This window comes from Balaenoptera acutorostrata, chromosome 8, assembly GCF_949987535.1.
Source record: "Balaenoptera acutorostrata chromosome 8, mBalAcu1.1, whole genome shotgun sequence".
Taxonomy (NCBI): Eukaryota; Metazoa; Chordata; class Mammalia; order Artiodactyla; family Balaenopteridae; genus Balaenoptera; species Balaenoptera acutorostrata.
Window position 1 is genome coordinate 50623388 of NC_080071.1, and position 17377 is coordinate 50640764.

Consider the following 17377-nt stretch of genomic DNA (forward strand, 5'->3'; position numbering starts at 1 on the left):
CTCTCTAAGGGAGAAGGCAGGTTACATTAAAAGCTTTTTTTTTTTCTTTGAAATCTTTTCCATCAAACGTTAGCTTCTCCTTGTTTGACCTACCTGGAAGACGGGAAATGGGTTAAAGAAGTTAGTGAGGAACACCCCACAGGGCACTGCCATCTCTGACTCTGCAGTCAGGGTTTACCTTGGACACCAGCCTCAGGACATTTTGTGGCTGGTCATGGCAGATGCCTCAGCATCATGACTTCCTCACCTGGCTCAGCAGCTTCTCTAGGGCCTGGAGACATGGAGAGCTCCCCAGGGCTTGGGCACTGGGAGATCCCACACTATTACTATTACTATTAAGGGCAGCAGCTGTTCAACGGCACCACTAAGCATTCAGTCCGGGCAAGGGAAGGATCAAACTAGACCTGCAGCCCGTATACATGCATTGCCATTCAGTAAACCACCTCCCCTCCTGCATCACCAGGGATGGAACTTCTCATCCTAAATTCCTTTCCCCTGGCTCAGGTTGGATTCATGGGACCAGAGACTCTTAGAGCTGGAAAGGACCATAGGCCACCTAGCCTAACCTCTTCTAGAGATGAAGAACACACAACCCAGGGATTAAATCACTCACCCAAGGCCAGTGTTGTTATCTTCCTCCCAGTCCTCATTTCATGAGATTTTTTTACCCATGTGTCTGCTTTTAGTGCGGTTTGCCTGAGATACCACCAGGAATGACTCTGGATCCCTCTCCCTAATAGCAGAGGTTTCCCTGGCCCTGGTACCAGCAGCTGTGAATCCTGAAGTTAGGACAATGTTGACATAGCAACCAAGAGGCTTCCTAATTCACCCCTGGACACACACCGTGTGAACTGCTGCTGTTAATGCCCTGTCATTACTTCCATTTTGTATCTAGTGTGATGACTCTTACTTGCTAGAACTCAGGATATTAGCTTATTAGGCTTTTCCATCAGGCTATCCTGCTGGTTTTTGAGTAACATATGTGTGACTTTGTTATTTTTGACCTGTTGTGAAATCTTAACACTTAAACCTGCTAGAGCCAAAATCATAAGTAACACAAGAGAAACAGAATCAGAAATGAAACAAATACATACAAATGAGTCTTTTGTTAATATTATATTAACATTGGTTTCTTAAAGTGTTTTATCTCACAAGTTTATCTGAAGCTTTGGTTTTTAGCATTTCAATCATGACATTCCCATTTGGGGGTGTCATACCGGTGAGAGGAAAGCTTCAGACTTGACCATTTCCTGGAAACCGGTATATACAAAGCTGAAGAAACAAGATGTGATTGTTGGCAAAGATCAGTCTTAAACTTTTTCATTTGCTTCCTTCTTTTGAGTGTCAAGAGCTTATCCTGTCATTCAGCAGAATAGGGAGACTTCATCTAAAATTGAAAAATGAAAATGACCTTTGAGCAAACTATTGTTTTGCAAGTAAGTCACCATTTCTTAGGTAAACATTCTCTTGTCTACTAAATACATACTTTACTTCATAATCTTTCTACCAATTAACTACTAAGTACAGTACTTACAAAAGTAACTAAGGTTGATCAATCTAAAATAAAAGGCAACTTTAAAATAAATAAAAATGATTTTAAGGAGGCCTATTCATCCCACAAAAACGTAATGAAAAAACGGGTGTAAAATGTAGCAAAAGTCCTCTTATAACTAAATGATTTAAGGACAATTAACATTGGAATAAGTTTTTCTATCCCTGGAAATCTTCAAGAGAAGGACTAAAAACCACTTGATTTATAGCCAGACACTAATCTCTTGGAGCTCAGGGTCCCTCTAAGAATCTATTATTCTGATGTACATGCATCCTAATGTAATTGGGGTTTTGAACTGTTTGACAATATTGGGGAATAATACTACATAGAATGCATCCTAAAGCACATAGTAGCATATAAGATTATGACTCAGTTCTCCAAAGAGTATTATTATGCTGCTATTGATTGTTGTTCATATACTACTTGAAGAAGCTCCCAGGACAGGACCAATAAGGCAAATAATCAAGAAAAATTGGAATTTGTGGTGCTTGAATTGCTAAAATAAAATATTAAACTAGACTTACATATAATGACAGATAAGTATTGTCTGCTACAGTGGGGAGAGTGGTGGGGATTGGTGGGGCCGATGGTGGAAGTAGGGATGAAGTGTACTGGAGTAGGGGGATACAGAGATATTTTGCCCTTGGATGGCTTTTGATGGAAAGACCTCAAAGCAGTTCAAGTCATTGTAGGTATCTGCTTTCAATGCCCATAACATCAGCAACACGCAGGACCATACAGACGGACACCCCTTGTGTTATGCTCATGGATTTGTTCCAACAAATGTGTTTTCTCACTGCAGATCTTCACCCCCGTTGATTCACACACCACCTTCGCTTCCTCAGAAATGCCCCTGACAGCAATGGAAAGAAAGGGGACATACTGCAGTCTCAATTGTTGTGGGACTCAGGTTTTCTCTCAGCACTGCGTACACACTTGGCGACATGGGAAGAAGGTCTGTTGGAGAATGTGTCTCCGTTGAATCACTTCGGCTTAAAGAGATGACAGGGTAAATATGGAAAAGGATTAAAAATAATAGCTTGTAGTGACTTACTGTGTTAGGAACTGTTAGGGCTCAGGGCAGGCCACCCCAAAATGTGCCTCAGTGGCATATTGATTATTTTGAATTAAATGACTTAAGTTACTTAAGAAAGAACCAATGCAGGAGGGACACTCTGACCCTCCTCTCTGCCTCCCTGAAAGCAGGAAATAAATCTCTTCTGTGAGAGACGCCCTCCTTGCATCTGGAGGTGGAAGAATATCCTTCTTGCCAGAGATGGGGGACTCATTCGGGGCTGAGAAGCCTGTACAAATGAACCTTGTTACTTCTTTAATTTAATACCCCAGGCCCAAACTCTGTTTAGATTCTTCACAACTTAAGCACCCAAAGCCTAAGTATCTTTGTCCTGTCGATTCCTCACAAATTTATTGACTTTTTGCCCAAAAAGAATAAAAGCTTCCTGTTTTAGCCATTTCTTCAGTCATTTCTATGAGACTTCTATGCACACGACTTAAAATTTGTTCCTTTTATCCTGTTAATCTACCTTGTGTCAATTTTATTATTAGTCCAGCCATAAGAACTGGAAGGGGTAGAGGGGGAAATTTCCATCACCCCAACAGAACTCATTTCTAGGACTTTATCTATTTGTGACACTGAGATGCTTAATTCATCATTTGAAATCAGAGCATTCAGCCTGCTATGGAATATAAGGCATATAAAAGGGCAGCTTTAGAATTCCTTTGTGATGGGCTGTGGTGCATCCTGACGACTAGCTTTATGTGTTAAAGGTAATGGGACATTGAGCATTAAAATGCTTTATTCTCAGTTATATGTACCCTGCTCTACTCTTAAATTTCCAGCTTTTTTGGGACAAGTTCAATACAAATTATTTTACATGTGACTAAGATTACTTACATTGTTGAGATGGGGATAAATACAGAAGGGACATAACCTTTGTCTCCCCTTTCTGTTGGTCTTGAAGCTGGAAAAGAAAGGCATGTTGGGGAAAAATGTTATTATTATTGATAAAATTAGAAAAAAAGTCTAAAAAAGTATAAGTGATACTAAAAAGAAGAGATAATACAATTGTCTAGTGATTCACAAATTTTTTTTAGTTGAATAGATGAAACAGCATTTTAGATGAGTATAAAATGTGCAAGAAGAGAGAAACAAATCTCTTGGCAGGCCTAATCTGACTTTACATATTAATGCTCTAAACTGTGTGAGAAAAATTGGGAATCAACTATATTACCTGTCTTCCATGTTACATTTAAGTTTAATTATAAGGACAGATTTATTCATGGATTGGGGATTTATAGTAACGCAATTCTTTTCATTAAAACTGACACTAATCATAATCTTATAATTACACAAAGTTTTGAGGCACAGACATCAGTGTTACTAAAAGCACTGCTGCGCTGTAGTAACAGTCATGTGCAAACCTCACCTTGGAACCCGCCCCCCAGATTTCTCTGGTATACTATGTTGAACTTGTGCGTGATCCAATCATAAGGACCAACTGTAATTTTTCAGCTGTAATTTGTTGCATTGACATTTGTTATTTCATTCAGTCAGATGTAGAAACACTTAAAAGCCACAGGTTTTTGTGGTGGTTGTTGTCTTTTGTTTGCTTCAGAGGGGGATGAAGGAGGGTGGCAGCAAGTCACCACCTGTGAGGGACAGCTGTATGATATTCCACATGATGGTGCTCATGTATTTAGTTGCTACAGATGAAATATTGCAATGGATTGTATATGCTTTGATTTAAAGAAACAGAATAGTGAACTTACATTACAATTATATAGCTATTTCATGAATGTTCTTTTCAAGTATTCAACAAATATTTACCAAATGCCTGTTTTGGCCAGGTATCATTTTAGACCCTTAGGATACAACCTGAAAAGGCAGGTACGTCAAGACTTGTTATTGATAGGCTGTGAGGCGGGGTATGAAGCACAGACCGCCTTGTCCCCTCCCTGGCAAATGAACAATACTTTCTGAGTTGTGAGACTACAGTAAGTAAAAAATATAAAGCTTATCAACCCCGAGCTTCTTTTGTAAAAAAACAGCCTTGCCTAACTTTTAACAGCTTTCTAATCATTACCTCCTCTTTCTTTTCCTCTCCCCAGGCATAGAGGTGAAGTTGGTGCCACTCCTATTAGAAAGGAGAAAACCGAAACTCTACCAGTGGCTGAGAGGCTCCCATGGCCATGGTGAAGTCCAGCTACAGCTACTGATTACTAACTGCTCTGCTAGCTGGACAGCCCCAGCTGTTCCTTTTCAGGAACTGCTGACACACCACTTCATTTCTAAGGCTTTGACCTCCACATACCTCTTAGATCTTATAACGATCAAAGTAAACATAAAGGGAAGAACTTCATTTACTTTACCCCAATCTGAGATTATTTTCCCAAATCTGAAGAAGAAAAGCAAACATAAAGAACCTAACCTTCACATGGCTGGCAGCTGTAGTGTTTACCGAAGGCTTTGTCTTTGGGAATATCAGGATAGAGGTACTTCAGAGGGTTTTCAGGAATGTTTTCAGCCATAATAACCTTGTAGTCTCGAAGGATGTCAGCAAATGGCAGAGCAGACAACCGGCCTTTGTTGTAGGGCTCTACAGAGTGGAATCTCACTTCTCCTGCAAAAAGAGAAAACAGAGGGAATATTCAGGTTCCTGCAGGCATTTTTTGTGGCCATTCTTCCTACCCACATTATCTTCATGTCACTGGTTGTAAAACAATGTCAGCCCTTCTCTGCATGTGGACAGTACAGATTGCCATGTCATAGAGGACACCCACATAGGCTGTGAGAAATTCATGCTACCCTCTTCTGAAACAACTGTAACAACTAATATTCAAACCCACTGAACACATAAAAGACAGAACAACAGGCCACACACTTCTGAAGATGGAAAGACCAGTAACCAATCACAATACTAATTTCACATGAATAAATAATAGTGAGCATGTACCATTTTCAGAATGGTCCACCCAGGTGAAAGTTATTCCTCCAAGGTGGCTTTCACTGAATCTTAACAAAAAGGTTCCAGGCATTTTATCCTTTAGCAAGAGTCGTTCCTTCTCTTTGCTAACAAAGCCCATGACATACCTAAAAATAGAATATGGCATAGTTTTATCTGATCAAAGACTATAATTTATTGCATTTGCATTTATTGCTTTCACAAAGAACAGACCTGAATTTGTTGTGATATAATCAAAAGTCAATAGTGCCTGAAATACTCTTATACAGATTAAAGTAAATATTAATACTCTATAAAGTGTAAGAAACTGCAACTACTTTCCACACTATGACACTAGATATGCTTAAAAAGGAAAGAAAAGAAAAAGGGACTACTATAAATAATGCAGTTATGAACATTGGGGTGCATGTGTCTTTTCAAATTAGAGTTTTTATCTTGTCTGGATATATGCCGAGGAGTGGGATTGCTGGATCATATGGTAACTCTATTTTTTTTTTTTTTTTTAAGGAACTTCCGTACTGTTCTCCATAGTGGCTGCACCAATTTACATTCCTACCAATAGTGTACAAGGGTTCCCGTTACTCCACACCCTCTCCAGCATTTATTATTAATGTTCATAGCAGCCCTATTACAACAGTCAAGGTATGGAAGCAACCTAAGTGTCCATCAACTGACAATTGGCTTAAGAAGATATAGTATATATATACAATGGAATCTTAGCCATAAAAAAGAATGAAATATTGCCATTTGCAACAACATGGATGGACCTAGAGGATATCATACTAAGTGAAGTCAGACAGAGAAAGAGAAATATTATATGATATCACTAATATGTGGAATCTAAAAAATAATATGAATGAATTTATTTACAAAACAGAAACACTCTCAGACATAGAAAACAAACTAATGGTTACCAAAGGGGAAAGGGGGTTGGAGGGAGGGATAAATTAGGATTTTTGTTGGGATTAACATATACACACTACTGTATATAAAATAGATAACTAACAAGGACCTACTGTATAGCACGGGAAACTATACGCAATGCTTTTTAATAACCTATAAGGTAAAAGGATCTAAAAAGGAACATATATATACATATATATGTATATGTATGTATAACTGAATCACTGTGCTATACACCTGAAACTAACACGATATTGTAAATCAACTATACTTCAATTTTTTAAAAAAGGGAAAAAAATTGACAGCATAAAAATAAGAACCTAATGAGTTCATATAGAAAATATAGGCTGTAACTCACCCATCAATCCAAAGGGGAAGAATGTGTTTCTTAATTAGGTCTAATATTGCTTCAAGCCATGTCCAAAAGGTAAATGATTTGCCAGGTAAGTGCTCCTATTGGAATAAACAAACATGTTAGGACAATGATTATTTCAATAGTAATGTTGGTATGGTAATTCAAGTTCCTTTTTTCAATGAAATATTTCCTTTAAATGAAAAAACAGTTTCGAGTTTCTTCTTAAAATAACCTTATCCAGGAAATCCTCAAAATCCCAAATTATGATATGGGGGCTTAAAAAGGAACACTAAAAAAAAATCTAAATGATGCTACCCCTCCCCCTATTTGTACCTTGCAGAACTTGGCCCACGTGAGATGACCATCACTGTAGCTAGACTGGACTAAAATGAAAGAAAAGAATGAGATTTTTATTAAACAATTAGACTCCTCAATTTGGTGCTCAATTTAGATCTCCCCCCTCAACCACTGCTAAGCATTTCCTAAGCACCTGCTATGGGTTTACAGTGTATTTAATGCTAGAAACAGTAAAAATAAAAGATATCATGAAATTTTTTTTATCTAGGAAAGAATTCTTTTCAATGGAGGAGCTAAAGATAGCCTTAGGGAGTGGGTGGGTGTCTAGAACAAGACCTCCATGAATGGATAGGATATAAATTGTCAGAGGAGAAGGAAGAGGCCACTCCAGTAGCGAGAATAATGTAGGATGAGGTGTAGTGAATATGAACACAGCTTATATAGGAGAAAGTAAGAGCAGCCTAATGTTGGTAAATAAACATTATAAAATAAATTTGTGAAAGCCAGAATGCCAGAAGTCTTGAATATTGTCATGAAAAGAATGAACTAGAGATCCACTTGGCAATAAGGAACCACTGACTGTTTTGATCCAGGACAATGAAAAAAGAGGTTCTATCTAAAATTTAAGGAAATTATGAGAAAAATTTGATGAAGACCCAAAAGGATATGGCTGTTATTTATACTGTATATATTTAAAAGATTTATTCACTCATTAACAAATATTTATTGAATGCCTACTATTGTGGTTTATGAATTAAATAAGGATCAAAAAGGATATTTGCATTAAGTAAATTTTGTAATATTTCCAATTTATTTAAACACTAATTGATTGGATAGTAAGTACAAGGGCGACCCAGCATCACTTGTAAGTCAAGTTTAACCAAATCACACACGATTCTACTACTGCTGCTCAAATTCATCTTTGGCTCTACTTTAACTAGAAATGTATACAAATTCAATTTTAACTCTTTTCTTGGTGCCAAATGTGTTCACCCCATACTTGTCAAAATATACATATCTTTTAAAATTCTTTTGTAAAAAGCTTACACTGTAGTCACTACATGGAGCACCAGTGACTATTTTGCAAACTTTAGAAATATCAGTCAAAACTGAAATTTTCTCGATATGAAGAATTAAGTATTACCTGGATAGTTTTAAATTTCTAATGAATTTCCTGATCCTGGGATCAGCTGTTTTCCAGTTGGTTAATGACCATTGCAATATTAATATGAAGATCAAGGCACCATTAAGGCTTCACAGTACATTCAGTGGAAATGGCATAAGAACACCCTGGAGCCTGGAGTGTGGAGTGGAAAGGAAGGGGCTTTAGAACTGGACAGCCCTGGCCTGCATCTTGGCTCTAGTATGTACTAGCTGTGGCAAGTCACTTAACCTCTGAACTTAAGTATCCCCATGTATAATATGTATAGAATGATGAATTATCCTCAATATTCTGCCTTAAGGAAATTTTGTGAGAAAGATAATAAAGCATTTAGCCCTATGCCCAGCGATATAGTAGGCACTCAATAAATTGTGATGATCATTATTATTATAAATAGTAATACCCTCATTCTTTAAAATGCTTGAGTACCAAAAACAGGGGCAAGTCCTCCACATCTACCAGCTCTTACCTGTAAGTTTCTCGGCCAGCATATTGAGTTGATCTGAGTTCAGGCCACGGCCAACATATGATGAAAACTGCCAGCTCATCACTTCCAGGAGTTGACTCAAAGTGGCAGATGGAGGATTATTAAAGAAAACCAAGTTCTGAAACAGAGTTGTAGTGATGATTATATGTATTAATCACATCGAACACACTGTAGTTCAATATATAGGATTCCTGATTTAAACTCTTTAGGCCAGCCTAAGTTAATAACACAGAACTGTTGTCTCATCTCTGTTGTGCTTTTATAGTAAGACTGATTTTGCCTTTTCCTAAAGAGTCCCTTGTTCTTTGAGTCTAATATAATATATGGCTCTATCTTATCCTTGAAAGAATCACTGGCTAGCTCTTTAACTTTCCCTGGACTATAGTCTATCAACCAACTCATACAAGTACTGAACACTGTTCAACAAGTTAGACAAATACTCTCTTCTGAAATAATATTAATCTTAAACAAAACCTATATCATGTTATTTAATTGGTTTATCACGGATTGGTACAAGTTATACCTTGACCAGACAAAGCATCCCAAAGCACAAAAAACAGTTAAGTCCCAGGCTAAAGAAGGGGACCCTACAATATGAATCATAATTAACCTGGGACTCCTGTTTTATGGATAGGATTGTGGTCTTTTCTTATTTTGCTCTAGACAAGAGGATCTTTTGTATGAGCAACTGCAAGTAAGATTGTTTGTACCAGAAAATGGGTCAACAATGGTGGAACAGAAGACTTCACCTCAGATTACTGGAAAGCAGAAGGTGTGAAAGCTGAGAAAGATGTTTTAAGAAGGGAAGGGTGGGGGGAGGAATTAAGAAATCCATTGCAGTATGGGGAGAAGGCCTTTGGCGAAACTGAACTAAGCTGGGCAGCAAGAAAAGGAACCAATTCAAGAGACTTCAGAAGGTGGCAATAAAAGAGGACACAGCATCCAAGAAGGAGTGAGAAATAGGTAGGGGAGGAATGGAGAGAAAGAATTTCTAGAGGGGCAGTTTTCCTTGAACCTAAGGATTATGTCTGGACAAATGACCAAAAAGCATAGAACATAATCAAGGTCTAGGAGCTTAGGTTTTGAAGCAGAATAGAGTTAGGAAGAGAAACCAGAGTTACTTGTTCTGCTGAACTCTGTATGTAGGCTGTGCATTTATGTGTTAGGAGCTGTATATGAAATACATCTCCAGATTCCTCATCCAAGACTAGAGCAGAATCTGAGACGGTTAGTGTGACAACTTTGGTGGCTTTCCTATAGAAGAAGGATGATGAAGAAAGCTAAGTGTAGCAGCACTGCACTCTGAGGCTGGAGGACAGAGGAGTATTCCACCTTCCTTCCTACATCCTGGAATTGGATGAAAAGCTCCAAACGTGTAGCTCCTAATGGGGAATGACATTAAATCTCAGAAGTGTTGGCTGATTTTGGCTTTACAGACCAGGTAACTTTTCTAGTGAGTTCTGTTCTCACTGCAGGCTGAGAGGAAGTAAGGCACAGGGCACTCTGTACAGTGTTCCTCTCTGCAGTTAATCTCCCTCAGATGCCAGGGCACCAGAGGATGAGAAGGAACAGGGCTGAATCATTTTCCATGCTGTTTCCTTATTAGGCACATTAAAACAAAAGGGAAGGAACACTTGGAGCTGACTCATCATGACTATTCCTATTGCTAGGACCTGAGGTAAAAGAATTCTTCCCTTTGGAAGAAACATTTGCTTTGAATCAAGAAGAAATATTTACATTTGACCTATTTTCTCTAGACCTTGGTGGTTTCCAGGACAACACACTGGGGTTTTGTAAGAGGGAACAAGGGGAAATGCTGACTCATTTTTTTGCCGCACCCTTCCTTGGCCATCTTTTAAGAAGAGCTTCTATTCTCTGCTTGCTTTGAAACTTGAGGCCAATTCTTCTTCCATATCTTAAATAACCACCATATGGCATTAAAACCCAATTTGAGCCTAGAATGGATTAAATCTATAATCAACTTGAAAATTTGTATAGTGTCGTTAGGCGAGATTGATGAATATTCTAGTCACTTATTTGAAACCAATTCTCTACCTTTGTGGAAGAGCCTGTGTGGATAACGTGTGGCCAGAAGTAGTTGAGGAGGTAAACACAACAGTCAGACATCAAATTCTGGAGAGCGGAGTCTCCCCAGAGCCTAGTTAACAGAGCCACAGGATGGCCCTAGAACTCTCTGTGATGCACAGAGTTGGGAGCTGACCAGACCTTCAGAAATAAAGAATACCTGTCTGTCACTTCAGCTAGCCAGAACTCTCTCAGGGTCCAAGTGCATCAGAACATATTACTTTAAATATGACATGAGGGAGGAATCATACAACTGAATATATTGGAATTTTGGAATAAACAACCCACAAAGACACACCAAAATTTATACACACACACACACACACACACACACACACACACACATCTTTTGGGGCAGATGGGTTTTGTTAACAATAAAACAAATCAAATAGAATTAAAGGAGGAGAAACAGGAATAGAGAGAGACTGTACCTGGGAATCATTGGTGGACACATTGTACCAAATGATGGATGCCCAAGCATTAGGTAACTGACTGACATTGGAAATCATCACCACAGGTAATGAGCAGGTCTGGTTAAAAAAAAAAATAGCACAGTTATTACAGGTAGTAGTACCTTACACTGATTTTACACTTGGCCCTCTCCCCTAAAGGGCCATCTCAAGCCAACCCCACTCCTCCAAGGCAGTGGTGTCTACACTGCCTTGGTCACTAAAATGATTCATGAAGGCACTGGAACCTTCTGAGCATATATGAGTCAAGGTACAGGGAGGAAAGGAGCTATACAAACAGGAATCCTTTCAGAGTGCTTGGTCAGTCAGCTCCAATATCTTTCTTGACATAGTGGAGATATTTTTACTTTCTTATATCATGTACTGCCTAAAATGTAACTAATTAGAGCTTGTATTGACTTAGCAAATTTCCTCTTAATAAATTACATTAAGAATCTATTTAAAACGTATCTCTGGAACGGATTAATATATTCAAATTATGATCTAACATCTAATTAATGTCAGTATCAGATATGGGAGTTTTAATTGTAGAAGATGGAGAGGCAAGCGATCTTGGAATACAAAGCAGTATGGGAGAGATAGAGCTGCCTCATCTGTTGTCATGGCACTCAACTTAGTACTATCGTGCTGAAGTTTTCAACCTTATGGAATAAACAGGCTTCACAGACTAGTCTGGGACTCTAACAAACTTACATTAGTCCCTTCCCATTAACGGAGGTTAGGTTGCTTGTAGACAGTGAAATACCCACCTGAGGAACTTAATAGCTCATGGAAACAGACATTTAAGGAAAAGAGATGAGGAAAGAATCCATGGAAAATTTTATAAACATGTTTACATTCGTTAAGATAAAAGAGCAAAGGCAGAACTCTAAAACAACATATCCTACAAATAGGACCATATTCAAGCATGTGAAATTGTGTTTGTTCATTCATGCACTCATTCATTTATTCAACAAATGTTGAGCATCTATTATGTGCTAGGCATTGTGCTAGGCACAGGTAATGGAGGGATAAAGGTGTAATGTCCTGCCTTCAAGGAGCTCATTGTTAATCATGTTCAACTTAATCCCCAGTTTCCTTATTCTTTCTTTGAGTTCAATAGTAACTGTTATAAGAGGATCAAAACAATGTACCGTTAATGTTCCTATCATTGGTCTTTGCTCATTATACTATAAAAACCTGTCTTCTGAGGGATTTTTATGTACACGTTAAAATTTTGAAAATATATCATACATGACATCGTTCAAGTATACTTATTTTTCTTTAGGCTTTCCTCTGAGTATCCATGACTCAGGGAATCCCAGAAAACAAACAAACAAACAAACAAACAGACAAACAAACAGTCTGGGCAACAAATTATTCAATAAGTCTTGAATCATAATGACTGTGAGATTTTATCATTTATATTTAACCAGAATAATATATGTGGACTAATCAGTGAATATTTGACATACTGATTTTCTAAATTAAAACAAAATTGATGAATAAGGAATGTACTAAAACCTAGAAAATACTGAGCTTTCATCTTCCAATGATGACCAATTCCTGAAAATGTTATTAGTAAATAGTAGATATTCCTTGAAATACCTACCTCCAAATCTATGGTCAGGCCGTAGAGGCAGATCTGTGTCTCAAATGTTATGGAATGAAGCTCCTCAGTCACCATGTGACAGCCCTAAGGGGAGAAAGAAATTGCTGTCTTACAAATACATAGTTGTTATCTATTATTAGGCATGCTTTTATAAACATTAGTAAATTCTTAAAGTAAATACCCTCAAACACGTCCTATTATGGAACATTCCTTCTTATTATTTAAAAGGTTATTTAAAGTATATACAGAGTTTGAGAAATCTTCATTTCCACAAACAGAATGATTTTAAGTCTCCAAAACAATATAATTTCTAGTTTTTACAATTCCAGCATATTTTCATCAGTTGAATTCAGACAAATTGTTCCTTACTTTTTTTTTTTTTAAATTTTTTTTTAAGTACATATTTTTTTTAATTAATTAATTAATTATTTTATTTTTGGCTGTGTTGGGTCTTCGCTTCTGTGCGAGGGCTTTCTCTAGTTGTGGCAAGTGGGGACCACTCTTCATCGCGGTGCGCGGGCCTCTCACTATCGCGGCCTCTCCTGCTGTGGAGCACAGGCTCCAGACGCGCAGGCTCAGTAGCTGTGGCTCACGGGCCTAGTTGCTCCGCGGCATGTGGGATCTTCCCAGACCAGGGCTCGAACCTGTGTCCCCTGCATTGGCAGGCAGATTCTCAACCACTGCGCCACCAGGGAAGCCCCGTTCCTTATTTTTAATTTTGGAAATTAGCCCTTTTGACTTACCAACCATTAATAAAAGCAAGCCAGATGTGTGTAGCTATAAAAGAAGCAAGTCAATGTCATAATGGATTTGTTTTTTTAAAAAAAGCAAGATTTCCTTCTGGTTAAACATGGTAGGTGGAAAATGTGTACTTCCCCCAGCTCCTTCCAGAAACTTCAGTAAAGTAATAGCTAGGGTTTTATTTACTTTCCAAGAAAATAAAACTGTAATCTAGGTCTCAAAATGAGAGGTAGGGGAGTGTGGAGCGAGGGTGGCAGTAGGGGTAGTGTGTCTCAGAACCAGGGGTTGGAAGCACTGGGCCCCCTGAGTCCGGAGTGAGGGCTGAACAGGAGGAACAGTTACTAGCCCCAGCCCATGCAGCGAGGTTCCCAACATTCCCCGACATGGTGGGAGACAGGAAGTTTACTCTCTGGAGCGGATGTATCAGAGGAACTAGAGAGGCTCTCTGCATTTTGGATACAAGGCCAAGATGAGGGCAGGGTGAGGTGCTGTGTGGGAAGATCCTGTCAAATCTAGGGGAAGCCCATGCCCCTGTCTCTGCTTGACACCTCCAGGAGAGATATCTGGGAGGTAGCCAGACCAAGGGAGAAACAACTTACAGATACTGCCTTTAGGGATCCTCCAGTGAGACAGCCAGGTCCTAATAATCACTCTTAAGTCTAAATCCCTACCATGCACACAGAACTTCCAGTTTTTTAGTGCTCTTAAACAGTAAGCTAATGGTCATCCAACATTTGACAAAGCCTCTCACATGAAATGCAGATACAAAAATCAACAACCAAGAACTCAGAAAAAAAGAGATAATGCAAAAAGCAAATGAAAAGTTTAAAACAACTATAATAAAAAAACATATATCAGGCTCAGTTTTATACATTATCTCAACAAATAAATGGCATAGGAAAGGGGCAAATCAACCACTGTGATGGGTGAACATTGCTTGGATACTGATTTGCACAAACCAGCTGTAAGAAGATCTTTTCAAGGTAGTGGAGAAATTTGAACAAATAATGGAGTTTTATTAAGGAAAGATTTTAAGTAAATGCTATTTTTGTTTTTTTTGTGATAAGTGTATTGTGGTTAGGTTTTTAAAAAATTTTATCTTCTAGATAAGAGATACCTACCAAAATATCAATGAGTAAGATGCTATACTATCTGGAATTTAAGTACTCCAGGAAAAATGTGTGTGTTTATGGGAAAAATAGATTAACTAAGATAGGGGAAATGTTAATTATTGTTGAAGCTGGGTGATGTAAAAATGAAGGTTCATTGTATTTCTCTATATACTTTAGTATATAGTTGTATATATATATATATAATATATATATATATATGTTTTGTTCATTAAAGAGTTCTTAAAGATGTTTAAAAGACTTCAGATGTTACATCCTTACAGATGTAACCAATATATTACATCCATGAAAGAAGAATAGTATACTACCAAAAGGAACATTCAGAAAAGAATGATGAACAATTAAAAATATAATAAGAGAAATAGACAAAACAATAGAAGAGCTGAAAGTACGGCTGAGGAAATGTCCCAGAAAGTAAAACCAAAAAAACAAAAAACAAAAAAACCCCAAAGAAATAAAAAATAGGATAGAAAAGATAACAAATAAAGAAACAACAAACTCAAAACAACAAGCAGAAGTTCCAGAAAGAGAACAGAGGAAATGGAGTAGAGGAACTATCAAAGGCATAACCCAGTGGTAACTCTTATACATTCTGATGGGAGTCGGTACAATCACTTTTTGAGAATAATGTCTCAATACCTAGTAAAGTAGGAGATGCACTCCCCAGGATGATGGTGAGAGTAAGTTTAAAAAAAACAAAAAAGCAAAACATGATGTGCAACAGGATCAGAGGGCAATCAGCCCAGATTGGAGCAAGAGATGGAGGGTTCCCAGAGGGATGTTGCCAAAAAGAAAGAAAAAGACAGAAATTCAGATGGACCTGTATGACTGTATTTTAAGGAGCTTTCAAGTTCTGAAGGAAAGTTTGGGGCTACATTAGTAACAGGTACATAAAATAAATTGATTAAATAAAAAATCTGAGGCAACTAATAAATCCAGGGAAAACTAAAATAATACAAGAATGGAAATACAATCATACTGTTATATGGTTCAGCTGTTAACAATTTTTATATAATCATAGTAATGTAAACATTGAATATATTAACTAACCAAAATATGTTATATGATAATACTGTGAAGATGGGTGAAATTCATATGTATGAAGAACTGGTATAAGAGAGCCATAGCTTAATTTAAAATGGGTAACCATCAAGGAACTACTGTATAGCACAGGGAACTCTGCTCAATATTATGTAACAACCTAAAAGGGAAAAGAATTGGAAAAAGAATAGATACATTTATACATATAACTGAATCACTTTGCTGTACACCTGAAACTAACACAACATTGTTAATCAACTATTCTCCAATGTAAAATAAAAAGTTTAAGAAGAGAGAGAGAGCCATAGCTTAATCTTTTATAGAAATAATTCAGGAGTTAAGTGTATAAAATAAAAAAATCAGGAAGTATCAGTATGATATTAGCATGATAACTACAGCTCAAAAAATGGTCATCTCTGGGGAGTGGGTTTGGAGCAGGAAGGAGTGGGACAGAAATTGCTGTTTTTCCATGATGAAATCTGACAGCAACTTGCTATGTGCCCAGGACCAGCAGTACTGTCATCATCTAAAAGCTTGTTAGAAAAACAGGATTTCTGGCCTCATCCCAGGCCTACTGAACCAGATTCTGCATTTTAACAAAAACCCCGGGTGGAATTTATGAGGCAATTATTCTCAATGTGATGTATCCACATTGTGTTTCATCTCAAAAGGGATGTGGAAAATTTAGAGATGGTACAGAAAGCCAAAACGATTTTAAAAACAAGCCCTGGGGGAACATATGAACAGAAGTGGAATTATCTAGGTTAGAAAAGTCAGGGTGGGGTTGGGGGTGGCTGAGTCAGCTCTGAGGGAGAGGGACATCTACCGCTGAATCTATGTTGATAATAAGCTGGAATCCATTGGTATTAAATTTCAAAAAATAAAAATAGTTCTAATATGATGATATGAATAATGACTACATGGGGAAGACTTTGGTGATAATGAGGCACATTAAAATAGCATTTGTTACCGAGAAGGAAATAGAAAATTAAAAATTTCTCTCTCCCTTGGGCTAGATCACTGTGATACCTTATACTGCCTGGAGTAACCTAGACTGACCTGGTGAGATTGCTTCTTTCTGGATTAGTAGAAAGTTATGTTCCTGAAAATTCCTCTTGAAAATTCCCTTAGACCACCCCTAAAATTACTCCCAACACACCAAACAGACAGCTCCCTCCCCTGACATCCCCTTACACGTTGAAATAAATAAATTGCTCTTCCTTTGATTGAGCGTGACATGAAGTAGTTGGCTATGTTCAGGCACCAAGGTGAACAAAAACCACATTTTTTTAAACAACAGAAAATCTCACTGCCCTATGGGGAGGAAGCGTTTATACTATGCAAACACTGAGACAAATGAAGAATCCACAAGTCCACGTTCACTAACGGGGGCTACTCACATTCTCACTGAGTTCAGTGGCGGACAGGACACAAGCCTGGGCAGCACATTTAGAAGGCTGAGGCAAGCACACAGAGACCACATACCTTATGTCTAACTATTTAGCTGTTACAAAGCAAGTTAACAAACTTAAAATATGGTCTAGTCTCCTGCTTTGATAGCTAAGCTTTCACATAACCTA

The 17377-nt window shown here is 37.9% G+C and overlaps 1 protein-coding gene across 1 annotated transcript in view; it reads right to left on the reverse strand.

Moving 5' to 3' along the window:
* Positions 1 to 1113: 1113 nt before the first annotated feature.
* Positions 1114 to 17377, reverse strand: part of STAT4 (signal transducer and activator of transcription 4) — a 93646-nt gene continuing 77382 nt past the window's right edge. The window contains exons 15-24 of the mRNA XM_007171454.2: positions 12886 to 12969; positions 11256 to 11354; positions 8722 to 8857; positions 7127 to 7176; positions 6797 to 6891; positions 5527 to 5663; positions 5002 to 5193; positions 3468 to 3534; positions 2436 to 2544; positions 1114 to 1387 (exon numbers count right to left, since the gene is read on the reverse strand). Coding sequence (XP_007171516.1) covers positions 1361 to 1387; positions 2436 to 2544; positions 3468 to 3534; positions 5002 to 5193; positions 5527 to 5663; positions 6797 to 6891; positions 7127 to 7176; positions 8722 to 8857; positions 11256 to 11354; positions 12886 to 12969 — 996 coding nt within the window. The 3' untranslated portion in view covers positions 1114 to 1360. The remainder of the gene's footprint in view (positions 1388 to 2435; positions 2545 to 3467; positions 3535 to 5001; positions 5194 to 5526; positions 5664 to 6796; positions 6892 to 7126; positions 7177 to 8721; positions 8858 to 11255; positions 11355 to 12885; positions 12970 to 17377) is intronic.